Here is a 15,867-nt window from a genome sequence, read left to right as displayed (position 1 = left end):
CTGCCTCTGACCATAGCTTACAGTGGATACTTAACGCGAGAGTGTAGTAAGCACAGAAAAGTGCACAGTAAATAATTACATCCTTACCTGATATCTTTTCCAGAACCTGACCCAAAGCCTTCCTGGCTGTTAGCACAGGCCACAATGCTCTCTGCTCTTCTGGGCACACCAAGGGTGCAGCACTGTGTCACAACAAACACAGTGACCATGATCCACAACAGCAGGGCTGAGGTGTCTTGTGAGGACTCCTCAGATAAGATAACATTGCTAGTAGCCTAAATGAAGTGCCTCTACATCAGTGCATGCAGCCTGAGTAATAAGCAGGAAGAGTTGTAAGCCACAATGCAATTAGAAGAGTATGTGATCACAGAGTAATTGTGATCACAGTCAACATATCAACACAGGTTGATATACATGACTGGAGTATGATGATTGAGGGCTAGAAGGTTTTCAGAAGAGATAGGTAGGGAAGGAGGAGTGGGGGAGTTGCTCTCTATGTTAAGGTTTGGACAGAGTGTGAAGAGCTGAATCTGAGAAATAGCCATGCTCAGGTTGAGAGCTCGTGGGTGAAAATCAGGGACTGGACCAAGAGAGGACATTTGATGGTCAGGGTCTGTTACAGGCTGCCTGATCAAGGGAGAGCCTATGGATGAGTCATTCTTGCTTCAGCTATGGGAAGTGTTGCACTCACAGGAGGAACTGGCAGGGAATTTAGCTACCTGTATGTCTATGGAAAAACAGCATGGCAGGCTGCAAGCAATCCTGAAGACCCCTGGTGCTTGTTGAGGAGAACTTCTTGCTCCAGGTATTAGACAAACTGACTAGAGAATAAGCACTTCTGGACCTGATTCTCACCAATTCAGAGGAGCTCATTAAAGAGGCTAAGATGGGAGGCACTCTGGTCTGTAGGGACTCTGACTTGGTAGAGGAGGATGGGCCTGGCAAAAAGCAAAGTCAGAATCCCAAACTTCAGGAGAGCAAACTTCAGGCTGTTTGAGGAATCAGTGGGTAAGTTCCTGTGGAAAAATGTCCTTAGAGACAAAGGAGTGGAGCAGAGTTGGCAACTCTCTCTGGATGTCTTTCTGTGAGCACAAGAGCTCTCTGTTCTCCCTTATATGAAAACAAGCAGAGGAAGCAGGAAACCAGTATAGCTCAGCAAGGACCTGTTGATCAATTGGGGGTAAAAAGGACGTGCATAGGTAGTAAAAGCAAGGATGTATCAACCAGAAAGAATCATAGAATCATAGAATTGTAGAATCACAGAATCATAGAATGGCCTGGGTTGGAAAGGACCTTAAAGATCATTTAATTTCAGCACCCTTGCCATGGGCAGGGTTGCCACCCACTAGACAAGGCTGCCCGGAGCCACATCCAACCTGGCCTTGAATGCTTCCAGGAACAGAGTATCCACAACCTCCTTGGGCATCCTGAATATTGTAGCCAAAGGGTTGTGGTCGGTGGCTCTATGTCCAGGTGGAGGCTGATGATGAGTGGTGTTCCACAAGGGGGTCTCTCTCTAGGAATTATGCTCTTTATCAGTGACACAGATATTGAGATCAAGAGCACCCTCAGCAAGTCTGAAGATGATGCCAAGCTGAGTGGTGCAGTTGATACAACAGAAGGAATGGATACCATCCAAAGGGTCTTTGAGAAACAAAAAGGAAGGGCCCAGGTAAACTTGATGAGGTGCAGCAAGGCCAAGTGTGAGATGCTGCACTTGGGTTGGAGCAATCCCAGACATGTATACAGATTAGAAGAATTCCTTGAGAGTAGTCCTGCTGAGAGAGACTTTAAGTGTCCTGGTAGATGAAGAACTTAACGTGGGCCAGTACTGTGCATTGGCAGCCTGGAAGGTCGACTGTGTCTTGGACTGCATCAAAAGAAAGGTGGCCAGCAGGGCAAGGGAGGTCATCCTCCCTCTCTTTTCTGCTCTTCTGAGGCCCCATCTGCAGTATTGTGTCCAGGCGTGTGGCCCCCATCTCAGGAAGGACATAAAGCTGTTGGAGCAGGTCCAGAGGAGAGTCATGAGGATGATAGAGGGTAAGAGAACCTCTCCTATGAAGACAGGCTTAAGGAGTTGGGCTTGTTGTCTGGAGAAGAGAAGGTTCCAGGGAGACTGCATTATAGACTTCCAGTACTTAAAGTGAATTATAAGCAGGAGGGAAAACAACTTTTTATAAGGATAGATAGTGATAGGTACAGGGCAGCAATTTTAAACTGAATGAGAAGAGATTTAGATTAGATTTTCACTGAGAGGGTGGTGAAGTACTAGAACAGGCTACCTAAAGAGGTTTTGGATGCCCATCCCTGGAGGCATTCAAGGCCAGGCTGGATGGAGCCTTGGGCAACCCTATCTAGTGCTTGATCTAGCAGTCAGCAACTCTGTCCATGGCAGGGAGTTTGGAACTAGATAATCTTTGAGGTCCCTTCCAACCCAAGCCATTCTGCGATTCTATTATTCCCTTATTCACAGAATATATATATATATATATATATATACATATATATATATGTATATATTCTCTTGTATATTGAAGGAGTTCTTGTGAGTGGCTATATCTGCTAAGTGTGGTTTTGGTCAGATTTTAGAGGTCTGGTGGCTGTGAAAAACAAACAGACTGAAGAATTATATTCTGTATCTGGGAACCCATCTCAGCCCCTTGTACTTTACTCCTAAATGCACAAATCTGAGTATGTCTTTCATAGAACCACAGAATGGTTGAGATTAGAAGGAACAAAGCCTCAGTTTTCACTTTAATCTACGTATTATAAAAATCATCATCAATTATTAATTGTTGAAATCAGTAAAACATAAATAGTTATAAAATATTGCTCAAATTAAAGGATTGCAGTGATAAAGGTAGTCTCTCTAGTTTCAAATTACATATAAACATGCAAGCACAAAGTGAAAAATGATCCCACTCTTGGAGCTTTTTAAGACTACAATAAAGCAAGAAACAGTACTTGAGTAGAAATAATTCCTTCCTATACTTTCATACATTTACTACAGTAGATACTTTTTCTGCCTCTTTTTTCTTCATAAATACACTAATCCCAAGAAAAGACAATTCTTAACATACAGATTAGCAGTGACATACTTCCTTCCCCATATTTCCCACTTAAACAGTCCGCACGAAGTAAGTGCTTGGGAGCTTAAAACAGGAGGAACATAACTGTGCAACTGCACAAGCATCTATTTTCGTTGGAAGGGTGTGGTCTGCTTCTTCAAAACCGACATTTGAATGTATGGAAGGTACAAAAATATTGTATAGATTCCTTTGTAGGGAAGCGGCTGGTTGCTGCATCAGAAGATTCTCATACTGCTGGGGAAGCTGAACAGTGAGGGTCATCCATCAGGTTTTATCACCTGCCTCACAGACAACTCTGGATGCAGGTAAGGGAACTGCTTCTTTCTGGGGAAGGCAAAATAGCAGTCTTCTGTCCTGGAAAGTCTTGAGAGCTCTTAAGGGAAAGCTTTGCAATGATTATGCGAGGGCTCATAGAGCTGTTTCTGGTGTCAATAAGCAGCATTCAGGAATCTGAAAGTCAACAGAGATTTAAAAGGAGATCTCTCCATGTTCCTCTACAGTAGAAAAGAGCTAGAGTTCCCTGAGTACGGGGGTCTCAGCTCTGTAAGTTTATTATACTTTGGAGAGAGCAGTGAGAGATGGCCAGAAGAGCTAGTATTCTGGTACCAAAGAATGTGGGCCATGGTCTTTCGCAAAGAGGAGAAATAATTTATTTGAAATTGTTGCTAACATTTGCAACTTGTCTGGGGAGTACCGTATTCAAGAGAAACCTGAAAATGAATGAATATGGAAATTCAATCACGTATTCTGGAGGTATGTGGTTGTGGAATATATTTTTAAGGAAAATAACAAAACAGAAGGAAGAGTAGGAAGACTAGAAAGAGCAGAAGGACGAATGAATTTGAAGGATAAATTTATTCACAGAATATGCATGTTTCTTCTCAAGAGCTGAAAGAATCTGTGCACTTCCTTGGATGGGCACATTTACTCTATAGTCCTTGCTCATGTTGCAGGTTCACACAATAAGAACAGGTTTCTGCCCATCAGTAAAGGATCTGTAGATGTTCTGTCTGAATTTTATCACAGCAAATTAGGGAGTTCTTTCCAAATATCATTTCAAGACAGCAAAATGCCTAAGGTTCCCTAACTGAGTTTTACTTCTCTTTTCATGAAATGAAAACAAGAAGCTCCACAACAAGACAAAAGAAGAGTGGGCAATGAAAACATTTTCTTTATTAAAAATGTGTGTTCAAAGGACAGTATGAAGATGAAAGGGTTTTTCATCTTTTTGCTAAATCTGTCATTGGTCTTCAGTGACCAAGCCATTAATGGTGAGTTTCAGATTTATAATTTCTTTTATTTGACTCCTGCCTTTTTCCTCTCTTTTTTGTACCTGACTCACTCTTCCCCATTTTCTACTTTCTTTTGCTCCCATCCTCTCTGCTGTAGGACAACAAGCATTCTGAACAAAAGCAGTCAGTTTGTGGCAGGTGCAGGTGCAGGTGCAGACAAATAGGTGAGAGTATGGAAATCGGTTGCAAAGAAGTCCCACAAAGATGAAATAATCAGCACATCCCCTCTAACTGTGATATTCACTATGCCCAGAAAGCTGTCTCTGCCTGGAAGTGATACTTTGGCCAGAAACATGTCTTGCAGGCTCAAAGGTCTCGCTTCACTGTTGTTGTACCTTGGCTTGACTCTTTGGTACTGTGGAGCTGTGGGGAAGGAACACAACTTCAAACATATTTTCACCAAGGGTCATTATTTGGTGCCATCAGAAGAGTGTTGTTCTTGATGCCTTTCCCATTCTGATGGCAGAATCACTGTCCTTCCTGCTAGCTCTCACTATTTCCATTTGTAAGCAGTGCATCTTTATTTTGGCTGGCATCCATTTCAGAAAGCGTTCCGATGGAGAGCTTGAGGTGCCACAATGACTACAGCTCACTTGTGACGTGCACATGGAAGGAACACTCTGAGGCTCATGCCCTCCTTGGTTTGACTCTGTACCAAAGGAATGTTATTAAAAAGTAAGTACCTGAAATGAACTGTGCAGGAAAAACATCCAAAAAGTGTTTGGCCACAACACTCTTTTGGAATCTCTGGGCCGGCAATCGGGTTTTCAGAAAGTGACAGCTGTTCTTGGGTTACAGTCAAAGTTGCGCTTGCTTCTGATGCCTGTCCGAAAAAGGGGAGGGGAGGACTTCTAATCATGTGCCAGTGGAGTTAATTTGATCCTAGTTTCAATAATTTTCCCCTAAGTTTGTAGCAGAATCCTGGATAGGATATAAGAAGGGGCACGCAGATGGCTGTCCAACGAGGCAGAGAAGATAGATTGAGAAGAAGAGCGGGCTCAGGAGCGCTTCATAAACCTACCAGGCAGAGATGTTTCCCCAGTTATTTTGCCTGTTTAGGGTCATCACTGAGAGTATGGTGTTGTTCACCTCTGAAGAGCCTGAATAGGCTATGCTTGTGAAAGTGTGGGTATGGGTAAGATCATCTGTGCTATCAATCTTCCTCCCAGAGATACCAGTCTGTTTATGAGAATATCTCTATGCTGCATCTGTTTCCTTATGAAAAGGGAACAGCATCAGCAGACTTGATCAGTTGTGAGGATAAGAAAGGCCGAACAGGGAGGAACAGTCAAGGAAGAGAGGAAGATAAAGATGGAAGGCAGAGAAGAAAATGTATTAGCATCTTGGGATACAGAAAGGAAAGGGAGAAGAGGGAACACTTGATTTTATTGTAGGTAAGAGAGTATTGGTACACCTAAAAGCAGGTGAAATGAGCTGAAGGTCTTTGGAAAAGGACCTTGAGGGAAATTATTTTGAAAAAAAAAAAAAAAGAGAAGGAAGGAAAAGATGAAAGAAAATTGCTCTGCTGTTGGGAGTCTGCTCTGGAACATTGTTTTCTGATGGAGGGTTTTCAGTGGCTGATACAGGAATCATGACCAATCAGTCCCTCCCTTTCTTCAGAAATATGCCTGGCTTCCTCACTAGTACCCAACTTTGACAGCTATCAGTACTGCTGAACAATGCCTGCTGACGTATGGTTGGCTCGGAGACCTCATGCTGTCCTGAAGGACAGTAGCTGAGCTCCGATCGCCACGGCTTTATCTGAACGGGAGCAACAGGCATGAATTCATAGGCTCATGCAGAAGTTCAGAGGGTAGAAAAAGGAGAACTGCATCTCTACAGCAACTCAGACCTGTGCAAGCACAGAAAGCTTGTCTACTTCTGACTACCATAATATATTGTTTTTAATCTTGATGATGCTTTTTGGCCTGGAGGAAGGCCATCTAAAGTGATGCCTAGCATTCTGGAGGAAGTTAATGAATACATCAGGTCTCTTGACAGAACAGAACTGCTAAGGCTTGAGAAGTACATTTTGGCTGAATTAAAAAAACGCTTACGTGTCTTTCTGGGACTGCCAAGGGAATTCCTTCCAGAAGCTCAGGATCGTCAGAAACTTCCTTGCCTTTCACTCAAAGTAAACAATGCATTTCTCTGATGTTCTTTTCCATCAAACTACTTCTCACATAGAATTGTGAGATTATCAAGGCTTAGACAGGAGGCCAACAAAACTAGACTGACATGAGAACAGAATATTATGTTGCGTACTTTGAAATGGAAACACATTTGATAAAAGATTAATGGTGATAAAAATGTTAGTAATGGTAATTGGTGCAAAATGGGGATATCAGTGATAATGAGGATATAACTTCCCACATAAATTAGATAATCATGATGGGATGGAATTATCTGCTGACATTTAGTTTTGCCTGAACTACATAGGTCCAGATCAGACCTTTATTGACACTTTTTCTATTCACACAGTGACAGTGAGGAAATGCATTGTCAAAAGGAGCTGGAAGAAGACTTACCTGAGGCTTCAGATCCCTACAGCCATTGGATTTGTTGGAAAACAGTAGAATATTTTGGAATTGGAGTGGATGACTATTACAGCTTCAAACCCAAGCAGAATCTTGAAGCACAACTACAAGTTCACCTTTTCCAAAATGGTAAGGAATAAATTCCAAGGCAAACTTTCAAATGCTTTTGGGAGAACAGGTGGACGTTGGAGGGACACACAGCAAGCAGCTCCCTACTGCTGGAACTGATAAGATATTGTGAAATTGAGGAAGCTCAACTGCATGTTTTGTTCCCCTCTTCATGTTTCTCTCCTCCGATTACATCTCATGTGTTGTACCTTCATCTTCAAGTTCAGCCCCTTCCCCCTCAGAACCTCTCAGTCCGAGAAAGTTCAGGAGACTTCCTGCTGACCTGGACAGCACCTGATGGAAGCCAAGGGCTGGGCAGTGCATTGGAGTATGAAGTTGCTTACAAGCGGGACTGGGAGTCCTGGGAGGTAAGAGCAGGAAGAGCTGGCCTGACCTGGCCCTGGCTGCAGTCTTGTGGCTTGTTGAGAGCATATGTTCAGTGCCATGCAAATGAGCAGCCTTTCTGTTCTCAGGTACTATGAAGAGTTGCAATAAATGCTGATTTAGGCCATGTGGAAGAGACTTTGTTACTACCTGCAAGTGACTTTCCTGGTGAAATACCACTTGTCCTGACTTGAATGCAAAAATCAATTCTTCACTGCGAAAAAGCAGTGCAATTGGGTTTTGAGTTGGAATTTATTTAACCCTGCATCCCTCCATCATGAATTGAAAGCACGTTTGAAGAGCAGCCTGTGGGCTCATGGGGGAGAAAGGCAAAACACCTTGGAAATGTTTCACGTGTACAAGACAGCTTGAGTTTAGTACAGACAGCATCTGTGCTCCTTCTCTGTCTTCCCTCCACCCCTCACCACTGATTCCTGTTCTCCCTCCTTTCCCCTGCTGACAGAAGGCTGCTTCACGCCTGCTCTCCAACATCACTCATTGCCACCTCAGCCACCTCATCCCAGGGAGCAGATACATCGCCCGTGTGCGAGCCAGACCGGAGCAGGGCAAAGGTTTCTCCGGGCAATACAGCAAGTGGAGCACAGATGTGTCCTGGGAGACCCCTGAAGGTAAAGGGGATGGAGTAGGGCTGTGCAAGGGTAGGAGGACCAGCTGTGCCCCCTGCAGAAGGTCTGGAGCCCTCCATGGGTCCGGATTGTGACTTGGGATGTAGCTCATGAAGAAGTCTTCTTATTGCCTTCCACTGTGGTGTTGGTCTTGCTTCCACTTGGAAGGATCGCTATGTCCTAGAAGGGCATGGAGAAGTTTGAAATGCGAGCAGGAGCAAGAGCCTATCTTGCCCCTTTCAGTGTGCTTTGTGTTCCACCCCACTGTATGGTACCTGCTCATGCAAGACAAAGGCTTTCACTGGACTTTTCCTGACTCTTAGCTTGCTGTGATCTTCTCTGTAGGTGGCATTCATCCCAGGAACCTTCGCTGCCTCTTCAATGGTGCGTATCTGAAGTGCAGCTGGGAGGTGAAGGAAGCGATTGCCAGCTCTGTCATCTTTGGCTTGTTCTTCAGGGCCACTCCAGCATCAGCGTACGTGATCTGCCAGTGGCAGCATACTTACCTCTGCCCGTCCTGCTGGGCTGCTGCTCTGAGCCATTCCTGCTGATCTCAGCACCACCTTCTTTTCTCCCTCAGGGAAGAGGAGTGCTCTCCTGTGTATGAGAAGGCTTTGCCCCATGTCCCATATGTGGTGCAGAGCTGTGGGATCCCTGTTAGCAACATCAGCAGTCAGAGCCAGTACCAAGTGTCTGTGCGGACCAAGACGGAGGAGAAACTGATAGAAGCCTACAAGAACAGTGAGTTGCTTTGGAGAGTCTTGGCTCTCCTGGGAGTTTTTTTGGAACAGTGCCTGTGTGGGCAAGACGTGATGAGGGCAGTGGGAGTGAGGAAAGGTGTTTGGGAGGAAGAAGAGATGTGACTTGGTAAGGGAAGCACGTGGTTGATGTTGTGGGTCAGACCCAGTGGAGCTCCTGGGGGCTTGTGAAGTGATCCCTGGAGCACAGCATGAGATAGGGCTGATGTGCTGCGTGAGGTTTGCCAGGGGGAGCGCCTGTACCTGTAAGCATCTGGAAGTACTGGTGGTGGTTTCACAGACAGGAGCTCGGGAGAGGTTCTTGCAAAGGTAGAAGAGATCACTTTGAAACTGCAAATCTTAAGAGATGTGGTGGATGATTACAGAAGATGGTGAATGGATATGCTGGGTGTGCTTGTTGATATGTACTCTGGGATATCCTCTGTGTTCTAGTTAAGGTGCTGCCACCTGCAAATGTGTCTGTGGAACTGATGAGAAACCAGGAGTATGAACTGAGGTGGAAAAAACACACTTCGCCGTATGATTCCATAAAACTGCAGTACGAAGTCCAGTTCTGGAAGCACAACCAATATGACAAAGTGAGTGATAGCAAGTGCAGGAGTCCTGGGTTTCTCTTTGCTTTGCGACTAGGGATGTCAGTTCCTCTCACCTCTTTCATTTATGCTTCTTTCCTCTCCCCAGACCTTGAAGACCATAAAAATTACCAATGATGAACCTCCCTTCATCTTCACTGATCAGATGTTGTCAGCGTCTACCACATACAGGGGAAGAATGCGTGCAATGGTGAATAATCAGGATTTTCGGGGCTACTGGAGTGAATGGAGTGAGGAGTTCACCTGGGAAACTGAGAATGGTACTTTTCACCTGGGTGGTTTTTGTCAGGTTTTTGTATGGTTCGTGGATGAAATTCCTGTAGAGAAACACCTGCATTCTTGTGATGAACGTTGCAGGCAGATCCAGCCATGTAACTGTGGTGGGGCTGCTGAAAGTGGTCACTGTTCTGCTTGCACCCTTTCAGTGCAGCAGGAATGCTAACAAAGGCAGTGAGCAGGATGCAGCTCGTAAGCATCTTTCTTGCTTCCCCAGGCTAATACAGCTAGCTGTAAAGCTTTCCACATGGAGAATCAAGAAAAGATCCTAGCCAAAGACCACTGCTGTTTCCTGAGGTAGAGGGAGGCAGAGGGAGCTCAGGAGAATCTCTGAGATTCCCATCTCTCCAGGACTGTACAAAGTCAGGCAACCTAAGACCTCTGTAGACCTCTAACGTTCACCGTGAATTCTGCTACCTCACCAGGCTTTTGTTGGGATAAATTATTTTCCCAGTGAAGTCAGTGAAGACTAGAAAAAGAATCAGTGAGGGAAAAGATGACTTCCTTTGGTCATCAATTAGGTATTCAGGACACGTTTGTTCTCTTCTACTTCCCAGATATGCTTTCATGAAGAATCGCCTGAATGCAAAACTTCTTATGGGAAGGGGGGCCTCAGATGTTGACTCCCCATTTCTTCTTTCTCTCTTTCAGTTCTTTCACCAGTGGTTCTCCCATTGATGCTGCCAGTTCTCATCATCACTTTGCTCACTGTTGCTTATTGCAGCTTTAAGTACTTACTCAGGTAAGTTTGTGCCCTTAGAAGGCAATTTAGCTGTGTGTTGGCCACGGGGAGTGGATAAAGGGTGAGGCACTGCTTGTCTGCTCTGAGAGTGGTCTATGCAAAGAGAAGCCTTGGTGTGCAGTGTCAGCCTTGTGCATGGCTGGACACTGGTGCGAGTTTGCTGCTGGCCTCCCAGGCAACGGCGGGGCCACGCAGAGCAGCATGGTGCATGAGGTGCAGTCTCTTCTTCTTGCCACACTGAGACACGAACCTTGAAAACTCTGTGTTGCTGCAGGCAGAAGAAGCTGTGGGAGGAAAAGATTCCAAACCCCAGCAAGAGTCTGCTGATCCAGAGCTACTTGAAGGTAAGAGGCATCTGTATCTTTGAAGGTTCATTATTTCTTTCTTGTTTGTGAATCCCAATAATTCCAAGAGCTCCTCTTTGTCACCTAATCTACAAGGAACATACGCTTCAATTAGTCTGTTCCTTATTGCCAGGAGAATTTCAGTTCATATGAAAAGTAGGAAATTGTCAGTACTTTAAGAATTTAGCCAACTGAGTCAATCCAGCGTCATTGGAAACTTCAATATCTGTTGCTTTTCTTTGTCTCCAGATAGTAACTATTCCAAAGGTTTTACAGTGCGATGATAGTTCTGATTAAGACACTTTTATTTTGAGCGGTTGGATTTTCTGTAATAAACATTACTACATGCCTTTCTGTCACCATTTCTGTCTTGGAATGAGAGGAATATGTTTAGATAGCTTTTATTCAATTATCTCTCCCTCCCTCTTTCCTCCAAAAGTGGAAAAGGAATGAGTGGAATAGGCATCCCTGAATTTTGTGGTAAAACGCTTCAGCCTTGCAAGAGAAGAACTTCTAATTCTACAGTGTTCCCACTCTACTCCCACTGCACTCCCAAGCATGTTTTTATGCAACAGTTGACTTTATCTTAATTACCTGGCAGTACAATAGTTAAAGTTGTTACATGACTTTTGTGTGAGGCAAATGGACACTCACATATGTTCATTTGTGTGTGAGTGAGTGAGTGCCAGGATATGGTTCATACAATTGGCCTCAGCTCATCAATCCAGCCTTCCCAGATCCCTCTGTAGAGCTTTTCTGTCCTCAGGCAGATCGACACTTCCTCACAGTGTGGTCTCATTCACAAATTTACTGAAGGGGCACTTAATCCCCTTGTCCAGACTGTCAATAACAATATTAAACAGGGCCAGCCTCAATAATCTCAATAATTCTGTTTCTCTGTCCACCTCATATAGATAATAGGCTTTCAATCTTTATAGACGAAACATTGCCTGGAGAAAACAACTATTTCTCTCACTGAAATTGAACCCAACTTTACAAGAGCATATTACCACATGCTTTAGGCTACTTGTTTTCCTTCTCCATAAGTAACGTGTGGGTCTTGATCCTATTGCTAGTAATACACTTCTCATGTCTGCTCAACTTTCTTTTCTTTTCCAGAAAGTTGCTGTAGGAAGCAGGCATGCAAGCAGCCAGCTGGACTTCAACAAATGCAGCCTTGTGGAGAACATGGATCAGCCTAGCTTCCTTCAAGCTGTGGACAGGTAAATGAAGAGAACATTGTAGTAACACTGTGAATGACACGCTCATAGAGCTCCCTAACTCATGGGAAGCTATAGCCAAACGTTCTGTCACCAAAAAGCTCAGGCAGTAACTTTTGAGCTTGGGATACAATTCTGTGCGCTCTGGTGTAACTTGCTCACCTGTACAGATCATTCTGACCATATGCATAGCTACCTCAGTGTTCTACTAAGCTTGTGTTTCTGCTTTGTGTTTACCACAAATACATATCTCATGAGCAATTTTAACTGTCCCTCCTTCAGGCAGACGAAGATTTTGGCGGAGTCCCCTGAAGTGCAGACTGAAAGGACAGAGGTTTCTTCTCCTGCATTGGACCTACAGAACCCATACCATGCTTTAAATGCCCCGGTTGTCTGCCCAAGGACAAACTGTGCTGATACAAGTGTAACTTCCCAGACAGCAATCACTTGCTTTGCTTTCAATGGCCCATACTTGTACAGCCCAGCGAGGTCTTCTCAGCCTGAGATGCATCAGATCCTGGACGTGAGCTTGAATCCAATGGGAAAACAGGAGAAAGCAGTGTCCCTGCAGTACGTGACCCTTCCAGACAAAGCCAGCCCCCAGGCTGCACAGAGGCAGGAGCAGCCGGGAGCAGGTCCTCTGCAGCCCTTCCTGCTCCCAGAGCAGAAGGAAGCGCTGCAGTACCTCAACAAGAAGGAAGTTTCACCACTTCCCTCCACCTGTGGGAAAAGCACAGACGTGAGAACAGAAGAGCAGAAATGTCCAGAGGCTCCTGGCTGTCCGGCATTCCTTCAGCAGTGCCCCTTGGAGTACATCACCACAGACAGCCTGTCACTGCCATCAGCCAGCGGCACCACACACCTGGCACTTGCCACTGCTGGGGGGAAGCCCTGTGATACACAGGAGCCCCAGCAGGCCATTGAGCTGTTCAAAAGCCTCAAATCAGATGATTATTTCTCCTGGCAGCAATCTTTGAGGATCACAGTAAATCTGTTAAAGGAGTAAATATCAATGAATAGCAAGGCTAAGAGTAGTTGAAAGAGATGGCAGCTATCTGTTAAAAATGATCTCTGCAAGCTAGGAGCAAATAAACCATTCTTTTTTTCTATTTTCCAGTGCAGTTTGTTGAAAGGCATGGCTTGATCTCACTCTCAATAACCTTTGCAATTTTGTCATGAAAGGCAATCTAAATATTGCCATGTTGAGAGACATGGTGTTTTTTGAACTTTGTAGCTTAACATGGAGACATTACTGAATATATATATTGTTGGAGGAATTCCCAAGGACTCACTCAGTACAATAGAAGGAGTGGAATGGGCCAGTAAAAGAGAACAAGACGAGAGAAAAGATATGGAGGTGCAGAAGCCTGTGTCTGGTGGGGTTTTTCCATTTCTGTATGTTAAAATATAAAATGATTTTCTTTTAAGTTCACTGGATGTTTATGCATGATATAATTCATCTTAACTATGTGACATGTTCTTTTTTTTTTTTGTCTTCGTTCTTTCTAAGCTGTATTGGAAAAGAGGAACCACTTTTTTACTTATTCTGTTTCTATAAAGAAAGTGTTGCAAGATAGGAGCACGGAATTGCCACTCTGTGATTAGTAAAAGGCTTTGGTTTTAGATCTGAAGATAGACTTGCCATTCCAAATATATATATAATTTTATCTAATAAAATATGTTATTTCTTCTTACAAATCTCGTTTCATATGTTAAGAATGTTGTACTTACAAAAACATCAGTCATTTGAACAGGCCTTAAAAGATTCTCTGGGTTCAGAGCTGCCGCTTATGAAGTAGGATGTTTTCTCCTGAGCTTGCTGTATTATTTGACAGACCTAATGAGAAGGAATTCTGTGTTTGTGCTTGCTGATTCCTCCTGCTGGTTTAATGGGACAATGCTGATTCAGAAATTGCAGAGAAATGCATTATTTTTCCGCAATTTAATTCCTTACAAATACTATTTTAAATCTGAAAGGAGTGAAAATTCAATTTGACATTCTTGATGGGAGTAGGCATACAGTTGCAGCCTCTAATAGAGAACACTGAGGAACTCCTTAAATGATTCTCAGTTGTTATAGTCTCTTTGGCCTTTTATGTGTAAGAAAGCCAGCTTCTTCCAGGCTGTGTGGTTGTGCTCTATCTAGGCTGGTGCAAAAAGAAGACGTTCAAATTCATATGCAGATCAGGTATCTGGATTGAGATCTCCGGTATACATCACCTTGATGGGCCTTGAATTGCTACAGTTTTTATAACCAAGAAGAATAGGCAGTGGAAGAATTTCTGTTCTGCTCGAAGTTCATTTATGTTGTGATCAGAACTCTGAGCGCTGCCTTTTCCTCCTGCACTTCACTAGGCATTTGAAGAGACAGCTCTTGGAGACAGGATTTATGGATACAAAGATGTTTATAGGAACAAGAACATGATCTCACAGAGCAGCATGAATAATGTGAAAATTATTTGAGGAGCATGGAAATCGAAGAGTAACATGCCATTGTCCAGGTAGGGGAGCTGAATGGTGGTTTTCATCACAACTGTAGCAATCATATTGGAACAGAAAGAATTTCTGCTGTAAGTATTAGCTGTACAATATCCAGCTAAGCATCATTAAAGAAAATATGCAATGGACAGTGGAAGCAGGAGAAGGACTTATGGCTTCTCTGTGCTAGGGAAGTCCCTTATTACAGAGTTACAGAATCAAAGCTTCCATAAATTTTGCCTTTGTCTTACATTCCTTTCTGCATGAGGCCTAGCTGCAGTTGGAATGCTAAAATCATGCAGTTCTGTGTTTTGTTGGCTTTGGGATTGTTGCATGTCCTAGGTCTTCGCTTTCCTGACCAGGAGCTCAAGCCCCCGAGTTACTGTGCAAAAGGAGGTTCTGGCTACCTTCCCTTATGCTAGTACTCATGTTCAGGAAAGGAAGCATTATGATGGTTGGGCTATATGATCTTACTGGTCTTTCCAACCTTAATGATTCTGTGATTCTGATGACACAGGATGCACTTGTAATAGGCTCTGGTGATTAGATTTGCCACAAAGCAGTTTAAGTCCCTCACCCTTTATATCTGAGAGGTGATTCTCCTGTATTTCCTAGGTAGCCAAAAAAGGAGAAGTGGACATCTCAATTAATAGTGTAGACCACCTTTTGCAACTCTCTGATTCAAACTTCAAAGATTCTGCCTGTGTTTTGACAATAAGAAATTTTCTTATTCTCAGGTAATAACTTTATTATTTCTTTATAGGAATAAACCTCAAACAGAAATGTATTACCCGACTTTGCATGAGATTAAGCTGCTAAGTATATTGTGACCTCAATAGTTGCAAATATGATCCATGTGGAACAAGTTAGTTGTTGTGTTTCTGCAAGTCTGGGGGTTTTCTTTTACATGAAGGAGGAAATTGAGGGTGAATGGTTTAATAGAAAAGGAAACAGGAATGGAAAGCCTGCAAAGAATAGCAGCTGGATAATTTCTGAGAAAATTGTATCTCTACAGCATAATGCAAAACAACCCCAACCTATCCTGCCAACTGCTATACGCTTGTTTATACACTGTCAAACACATCTGTACACAGTCTTATTCCTATACATCTCCAATGATTAATCTCTGACTCCTCTCACTCCCTATGCACTCCCTCTGTTCTTACTGCAGAGCTGAAATTTCCATGAAAAGAAACCCTCAGAATCATCTTACGTAAATGGAGAAGAGCTCTGCTCATAGCTTACAGTGGATGCTTAAAGCAAGAGTGTAGTATGCACAGAAGAGTGCACAGTAAATAATTACATCCTTACCTGATACTTTTATCCAGACCAGAATCCTTCAGAGAAGACTTCTTCCTTTATAAGAAGTAACAAATAATAATTCCTTATTTACAATTTCACTCCTGTTTGTGCTACTTTA

The 15,867-nt window shown here is 43.5% G+C and overlaps 1 protein-coding gene across 3 annotated transcripts in view; it reads left to right on the top strand.

Annotated features, from left to right (window-relative positions):
• Positions 1-13,661, top strand: part of CSF2RB (colony stimulating factor 2 receptor subunit beta) — a 28,197-nt gene extending 14,536 nt beyond the window's left edge. Inside the window, exons 2-15 of one of the 3 annotated variants that reach the window (XM_048962355.1) lie at positions 3,273-3,394; positions 4,214-4,360; positions 4,927-5,056; positions 6,863-7,047; positions 7,249-7,394; positions 7,874-8,039; positions 8,382-8,511; positions 8,617-8,777; positions 9,227-9,372; positions 9,476-9,647; positions 10,315-10,405; positions 10,680-10,749; positions 11,869-11,972; positions 12,252-13,661. In XM_048962355.1, the coding sequence (XP_048818312.1) occupies positions 4,291-4,360; positions 4,927-5,056; positions 6,863-7,047; positions 7,249-7,394; positions 7,874-8,039; positions 8,382-8,511; positions 8,617-8,777; positions 9,227-9,372; positions 9,476-9,647; positions 10,315-10,405; positions 10,680-10,749; positions 11,869-11,972; positions 12,252-12,975 (2,295 nt within the window). In that variant the 5' untranslated portion in view covers positions 3,273-3,394; positions 4,214-4,290 and the 3' untranslated portion in view covers positions 12,976-13,661. Of the gene's footprint in view, positions 1-3,130; positions 3,395-4,213; positions 4,361-4,926; positions 5,057-6,862; positions 7,048-7,248; positions 7,395-7,873; positions 8,040-8,381; positions 8,512-8,616; positions 8,778-9,226; positions 9,373-9,475; positions 9,648-10,314; positions 10,406-10,679; positions 10,750-11,868; positions 11,973-12,251 lie in introns of those variants that run through there. The other 2 variants (XM_048962351.1, XM_048962365.1) reach the window with 2 other exon arrangements.
• Positions 13,662-15,867: the final 2,206 nt, after the last annotated feature.

The sequence above is a fragment of the Lagopus muta genome, chromosome 1, assembly GCF_023343835.1.
Source record: "Lagopus muta isolate bLagMut1 chromosome 1, bLagMut1 primary, whole genome shotgun sequence".
Taxonomy (NCBI): domain Eukaryota; kingdom Metazoa; phylum Chordata; class Aves; order Galliformes; family Phasianidae; genus Lagopus; species Lagopus muta.
The sequence above is the reverse complement of the archived record's forward strand: the minus strand, read 5'-3'. Positions and strand labels throughout refer to the sequence as shown.